The 7,303-nt window shown below is 46.6% G+C and overlaps 1 protein-coding gene across 4 annotated transcripts in view; it reads right to left on the bottom strand.

Moving 5' to 3' along the window:
- Positions 1-369: 369 nt before the first annotated feature.
- Positions 370-7,303, bottom strand: part of LOC119409220 (zinc finger protein 436) — an 11,552-nt gene continuing 4,618 nt past the window's right edge. For 3 of the 4 annotated variants that reach the window (XM_037676062.1, XM_037676060.1, XM_037676061.1), the window contains 4 exons: positions 6,333-6,527; positions 5,700-5,765; positions 2,750-2,945; positions 370-1,742 (listed from right to left, as the gene is read on the bottom strand). In XM_037676062.1, the coding sequence (XP_037531990.1) occupies positions 1,129-1,742; positions 2,750-2,945; positions 5,700-5,765; positions 6,333-6,527 (1,071 nt within the window). In that variant the 3' untranslated portion in view covers positions 370-1,128. The remainder of the gene's footprint in view (positions 1,743-2,749; positions 2,946-5,699; positions 5,766-6,332; positions 6,528-7,303) is intronic. The other variant, XM_037676063.1, reaches the window with a different exon arrangement.

Here is a 7,303-nt window from a genome sequence, read left to right as displayed (position 1 = left end):
GTCCAGACTGGTCCAGAGATCTGATCTTCAGTCGTCCTGAGGTCCAGACTGGTCCAGAGATCTGATCTTCAGTCGTCCTGAGGTCCAGACTGGTCCAGAGATCTGATCTTCAGTTGTCCTGAGGTCCAGAGATTTTCTCATGAGGTTAATAAAAATAAAGTTGTCTGATCAGATTAAATTACGACCCTTTAATCCTGAACGTTCACAGATTAAATCCAGACCTTTCTAACCTCTGACTTGCTTCCATGAACTCTCTGGTTTCATTTGGACCTTAAACTGAAAACGTGTTTTTAATCAACACTCATTAAATAAAAGTTTAAAACTAATGAAGAAGAAAAAAACAAGATTTTAAACTTCACGTTTATTGATCTTTGAGATTTTTGATGGATTGATTTATTTTGAACCGTTTATTAAATCAGAAAACAGATTAATCGTTAACGGGGGGGCAGGTTCCCCCCCCACCGAGGTTTTACCCGGAGGAAGAGGAGGAGGAGGAGGAGGAGCGTTCAGTCCATCCCTTTCTAACGAGGCGTTCATGGGCCCAGCAGCTTATGGGCCCAGAATAAAAAGTTCTGACCCGTCTGATTATTTCCAGGATCTAAAGATGAAAGAAACAGACGACATCATTTTAAAGTTTCATAAATCTGTCGTTACGGTTTAGAAGCTGCTTCTGATGATTTCATGTCAAATTAAAATCAAACTCCGGAGTAAAGAAACAGACGGTGGACGCTCCGGACCTTCAGATCCCCAGAACCAGAAACGGAGCTGGTTCTGGGCTTCTTGAGGAGATTTACTGAACAGAACCAGCTCAGTGGTCCCCTCTGGTTCTGATCCATCAACATGGAGGGAAAAGTGGACCCTAAACAGGAACCAGGTCGGACCTCCAACAAGCTGATGAGAACTGCTGGTCTGGTCCGGTCTGAGCCACAGACGGTACAGACTGGGTCACGTGGTTCTGAACTAACGGACCTCACAGTAGTTCTGATGGTTCTGATCCAGTCTGTCCTCACAGGTTTCTGAGACCCTCCTGGTCCTGGTGTGATCGGCTGCTGAAAGGTCAAAGGTCTCAAGGACTTAGCCGGTCCTGGTCTCCTGGTTCCAGCAGCCTCAGCCAGTCCCCCGGTCCCCTCAGCTGGTCCTGGTGTCGGTTCCGGCAGCCTCAGCAGGTCCGGGCTGCGAGGTGACGGCCTCGTGCTTCTTCATGTGCTTGCAGAAGGTTCTGGCGCCGCTCAGGTTCTTCTGGCAGATGTGGCAGAAGTAGGGCCGGGCGTCGGAGTGAGAGTCCACGTGGTAGGTGAGCTCCAGGGCCCGGCTGAAGCTCTTGCTGCACAGCGGGCACTGGAAGCGGACCCCGGAGTGGATCAGCTGGTGGTTCTTGAGCACGCAGGGCTGCTTGAAGGACTTGTGGCACACGGAGCACTGGTAGGGCCGGGCGTCGGTGTGGACCCGCAGGTGCCGGCGCAGGGCGCTGGAGAAGGTGAAGCTCTTGCTGCACACGCTGCAGGTGAAGGGCTTCTCTCCGGTGTGGATCCTCTGGTGCTCCTTCAGGTGGGCCTGCTGCACGAAGCCCTTCCTGCAGGTGGAGCACTGGAAGGGACGCTCGCCCGAGTGGACCCGCAGGTGTTTCTGCAGCGCCGACGCCTTGAAACAGTCTCGACCGCACACCGGACAGCTGTGCTTGCTCTTCACACCAGAACCGCCGGCTGCAGGTGGGTCCGGAGGTTCTGAGGGGACGGCCGGGTCTGTGGGACACACGGAGGACTCATGAGACCAACAGGCTGAGACAAATACACACATGGTGTGTCCCCAACTAAAGATTAGACAAACTGAAGACAGATTAGAGACAGACTGAAGACAGATTAGAGACAGACTGAAGACAGATTAGAAACTGAAGACAGATTAGAGACTGAAGACAGATAATAGAAAAACTGAAGACAGACTAGAAACAAACTGAAGACAGATTAGAAACAAACTGAAGACAGATTAGGGACAGACTGAAGACAGATTAGAGACTGAAGATAGATTAGAGACTGAAGACAGATTAGAGACAGACTGAAGACAGATTAGAGACTGAAGACAGATTAGAGACAGACTGAAGACAGATTAGGGACAGACTGAAGACAGATTAGAGACTGAAGACAGATTAGAGACTGAAGACAGACTGAAGACAGATTAGGGACAGACTGAAGACAGATTAGAGACTGAAGACAGATTAGAGATTGAAGACAGATTAGGGACAGACTGAAGACAGATTAGAGACTGAAGCCAGATTAGAGACAGACTGAAGACAGATTATGGACAGACTGAAGACAGATTAGAGACTGAAGACAGATTAGAGACTGAAGACAGATAATAGAAAAACTGAAGACAGACTAGAAACAAACTGAAGACAGACTAGAAACAAACTGAAGACAGATTAGAAACAAACTGAAGACAGATTAGGGACAGACTGAAGATAGATTAGAGACTGAAGACAGATTACAGACTGAAGACAGATTAGAGACAGACTGAAGACAGATTAGAGACAGACTGAAGACAGACTAGAAACAAAATGAAGACAGATTAGAAACAAACTGAAGACAGATTAGGGACAGACTGAAGACAGATTAGAGACTGAAGACAGATTAGAGACAGACTGAAGACAGATTAGAGACTGAAGACAGATTAGAGACAGACTGAAGACAGATTAGGGACAGCTGATCGCGGTCCTCCTGTCCTCAGTGTCCCCCTGTAAAACCAGAGGACGTACCTTCTCTCCTCCTCCATTGCTCCTCCTCTCCTTCAGAGTTGATCAAACCGCTGACGTCCTCCTCCTCGCGTCGCCCGCCTCCACTTCTCTCAGAAGCCACGCCCACCTGGTCGTCGTGGTAACCAGCCACAGGTTTGGACTCGGGGGCGGCGGGCTCGGCGGTGTTGGTAGAGAGGTTCGCTGAGTCAGACAGGACCTTCAGAAACAATGGATTCGTTTTTTTACCAGCGGTACTCGAACGTCTCTGAGGGTCTGAACAGTGAACGTTTGTCGCTCTGGAGACGAGAACAAGTGAAACGAAAGGTTTTTATGATTTTGGAGCCTAGAGGCCTTGACCCCAGAGATTAATCTGTGACCGCCACCATCGTTTCAGGAAACTATAAACTAGAACGCCGTTTATACACACGTATACGTGGCAGCCATCTTGGATTCTAACGTGGCGGCCCAGTTTTGGACAGGAACCGTTCTGATGCCTACACGCAGCCACACACCAAAATGGAAGTTGTACAAACTTATTTTTTAGGATTTCGTGCACTGAACGTGCACAGAGGAACTGACGGAGGGTCTTAAACTCCTCGTGTTCGCTCCGTGACGGGACAACAAACAATAAATTAATCAGTCATATTTATGAGTCAGACATCACGTTTTTATTTTTAACTTTAAGAAATGGAAAAATAAAAATGGACCAACAGATGAGAGTAAAATTTAAAACATATTTAAGGTTTAACCTGTTTAAACTGTAAAACTAAGACTTCTCTGAGCCGCCACCAGGGCTTCACTTGTAAACCCATCCATGCCACAAATAGACGGATTTTTACTAAAGTACCGTAAGTCTCGAGCTACAGAACGCACCGGTCTCTAAGCCGCACATATTAAACATAAATCAATATTTTGTACAGAAACAAGTTGCTGTGGTTATTCAGGCATCCACCGCTCATCGTCAGAATGTGTGCCCAGCTCCAGCTGTGTGCAGCTGTTGCAGTACAAGCATCAGCCACCGGATGGCGTGCCGCAGAACACAGCGCTCAGACTGCATGGTCGACAGAGGTCTTCGTGATGTTTCTCTGCCCGACTCAGGATTACAACCTTCAAAATGAACACAAGAACTTTCTAAACATAATCACTGGACAGCCGAACACCTACGTAACCAAAATTATTTTAAAATTATGTACCCGTAAATATTACCCAGAAGTCTTACTGAGGTCATGTGACCGGAAGTCAAATAGTACCGGTAAATACGATAAATATTCATGAAATTGGTAGCATTGATTAATTAATTATCTAAAATTAAATAATCTGCTCTCAAATACAGTTTGTACAAATCTATGCATGCATGTCCAAAAAGGCAACTTGAGGTAAGTTTTATTAATGTTGGATAAGTTTCAAAGTTAGAATTAAATTCTTCTAACACAAAACATGTTTGTTTTATTCTTAGCTTTAAAGTGGATATTAAAGTGATTAAATGGCTTCAAACATCTGCTAAGTTCATGACAAAAACCAACACATTTTCCTCTTGTTAGTATTTTACATTGCTTTATAATGAAGCTGTTAATGTTTCTATTTTATATATATAATTTTCTTTTATGTTTCAGGTCATACTTATTTTTTATGACTGTCTATTCAATTCAGTTTATTTATAAAGCGCCAAGTCACAGCTGAAGTCATTTCAGGGAAGTGTACAGAAACATTAAAATGTTTATTCATATATAAAAATAATAAATTAAGACTATTTATCTGAGCAGACTGCTTTGAATTTAACTCCATCACAGAACTCTCTTGAGCTGATAAATATTTCCTGGAGGGTAAAAGTAAACTGCAAACATCCAGTCAAGCTGTGAAGCAGGCAGTCTGAGTTCAGTCTGCTCCTCCAGACGGGCTGACTGAACTCAGACTGCCTGCTTCGGACTGAACGACAGGAACACACCGCTGAAGCCACGGAGCTCCAACGTCCAACAGAAAACTAACGTTACCGCGGTGCCTGGCTAAACAACCCTCGCGCTCTTTAATGTGCTGCTTTTTCAAATGTTTATCAAGTTCGATGTCTTGAAGGTTGCGACGGAGCTTCCTCCTCTCGGTGCAGCGGCTCTGCAGACAGTGCACGTTGCTGTCTTGTGGTGTTTAGTGTAAAATACTTCCACAGCGGACATGTTACGATGAAAAGGTGGTTAGCCGTTAGCAACAGTGCTGCTCAGTGCTCAGCCCTCAGCAGAGTATTTACTCACGTTGTAGCTGCTGCAAACTACGGAATGGATTTCCTGAATGTGAGGCGGGTCTTATTACTCTGGGTTCATGAGACACGCCTCCGTTCAGGAAATCCATCCCATAGTTTGAAGCCAACCTGCAGAGCAGGTCATCAGACGCAGACATGCATCATGGATCGGCAGGTTGGATCGGAAAAATCCGGTACATAAATTATGCTGGTATCTGAGGCCGATACCGGATCGGTCCCATCACTAGTTGAAGGTAGATGTGAAGTCCACAAAGAGCATACGGACGTATGAGTCCTTCTGCTCCAAGTGGGTGAGCACAGTGTGGACCACAGAGGAGATGGGGATGCACCCCCCCCCCCCCCCCCCCCCACACTCGATGGCTCCGAGCCCGACTCCTCCGTCTGTCGCGGCTGCCTGTGGGCTCCTGCCCACGTAGCTCGGCACTCACCCCCACCACTCTTTTAGGGGCAGAGATTTTTTTTAAGGGTAGACGTGGAAAAGCTTCACTTGAAGGTGCAGCTCGTACACTGTTGTGTTTAAAATGAGTGTTTATGTAATTATTTTCAGTTTACATATCTAATATAAGTTTTGTTCGTTCAAGGCAGTCACGTTTGTTCATAACTTTATTATTAGTAAACCTCAGTTACTGGATCCTAGCAAACATGAACACACTTTGTTAAAATAAGAGTTCCTGGATCCTGTTCCGCCAGGATCCAGCTCAAACTAAGCCCCGCCCTCACCTCTTCTTCCTCTACCTTCATCACCCTGACCTCGTCCTCCTCGTTCTTCACGTTGAGCCAGAACTCCTGAAACAAAAAAACACATCTTAGCTGTTGAACACGTTCAAACTAACGCTTTATTTTGACGATTTCTCTGTAAAAACCTGCTTTTGTTTTGGTAAAAATTATTTCACGTCGTTTGAAAGGCCGAAAACAGAAACCTCGAAAACGTGATGATTTTTTTATTTTACCGGACAGATCTCATTGAGATCAACGGTAATTTCACAGGAGGCCTCGCCATAAATGATAAAGATCCAGAACCTCCGGTACTCAGCAGAGGTGGTGCTGGATCCTCCAGACATTTTTCTTTGGACTTCCTGGTAGCTGAAAATTTGACACATTTTTTTGTTAAAGTTCTGTGTCGACCCGACTCAGGTCCACCCTGAGTCTGAGAACACTGATCCGAACAAAGAACTGAGAAGAAAACTCTTCAGAACATCTGGAGAACTGTTGATCCAGAACCACTTTGCCAGTCTGGATCATTAGAGGGACCGGATCAAAACTGAGGACCAGATCCGGAGGTTTAAACAGGAACACATCTATAAAAAACTGCAGTGCAGCACCCATCAGGACTACCGAGGACTCTGGGGTCACCTTGTCTGCAGGGTCTGGGATGACCCCGTCCCTGATGTGGACCCTCATGTGTTTTCGGAGCATGTAGGGTTTCTGGAAGCTCTTGGAGCAGATGCTGCAGCTGTGAGCCTTGTGGCTCTTCTTATTGGCTCTCTTTGTGCTCTCTGAGGTTAGGGGCGGAGCCTCTGCAGCACCCTGAGTCCTCAGGTGGTCCTCCTGCAGGGACGGAGACAGGAAGATGGAGAAGAAGACAGACAAGTTTTAGATTTTGCCTCATAGAAGAACGAAGATTTACCTGAGAAATTATTTTTAACAGTTCTTCACTCAGGTGACTCCTACCACCAGCTGCTGAGGTAACTTCCTGTACCACCTGTCTCTGTCTTCCTGTACCACCTGTCTCTGTCTTCCTGTACCACCTGTCTCTCTGTTGTCTTCCAGTAGCACCTGTCTCTCCTCACCTCTCTCTGTTGTCTTCCTGTAGCACCTGTCTCTCTGTTGTCTTCCAGTAGCACCTGTCTCTCTCTTCTCTTCCTGCAGCACCTGTCTCTCTCTTCTCTTCCAGTAGCACCTGTCTCTCCTCACCTCTCTCTGTTGTCTTCCTGCAGCACCTGTCTCTCTGTTGTCTTCCAGTAGCACCAGTCTCTCTCTGTTGTCTTCCTGTAGCACCTGTCTCTCTCTGTTGTCTTCCTGCAGCACCTGTCTCTCTCTTCTCTTCCAGTAGCACCTGTCTCTCCTCAACTCTCTCTGTTGTCTTCCTGCAGCACCTGTCTCTCTGTTGTCTTCCAGTAGCACCAGTCTCTCTCTACTCTTCCTGTAGCACCTGTCTCTCCTCACCTCTCTCTGTTGTCTTCCTGTAGCACCTGTCTCTCTGTTGTCTTCCAGTAGCACCTGTCTCTCTGTTGTCTTCCAGCAGCACCTGTCTCTCCTCACCTCTCTCTGTTGTCGTCCTGCAGCACCTGTCTCTCTGTTGTCTTCCTGCAGCACCTGTCTCT

Source organism: Nematolebias whitei, chromosome 5 (genome assembly GCF_014905685.2).
Source record: "Nematolebias whitei isolate Nwh7 chromosome 5, NemWhi1, whole genome shotgun sequence".
NCBI classification, from domain to species: domain Eukaryota; kingdom Metazoa; phylum Chordata; class Actinopteri; order Cyprinodontiformes; family Rivulidae; genus Nematolebias; species Nematolebias whitei.
Note: the sequence above shows the minus strand (reverse complement) of the source record. Positions and strands in the feature narration are given on the sequence as shown.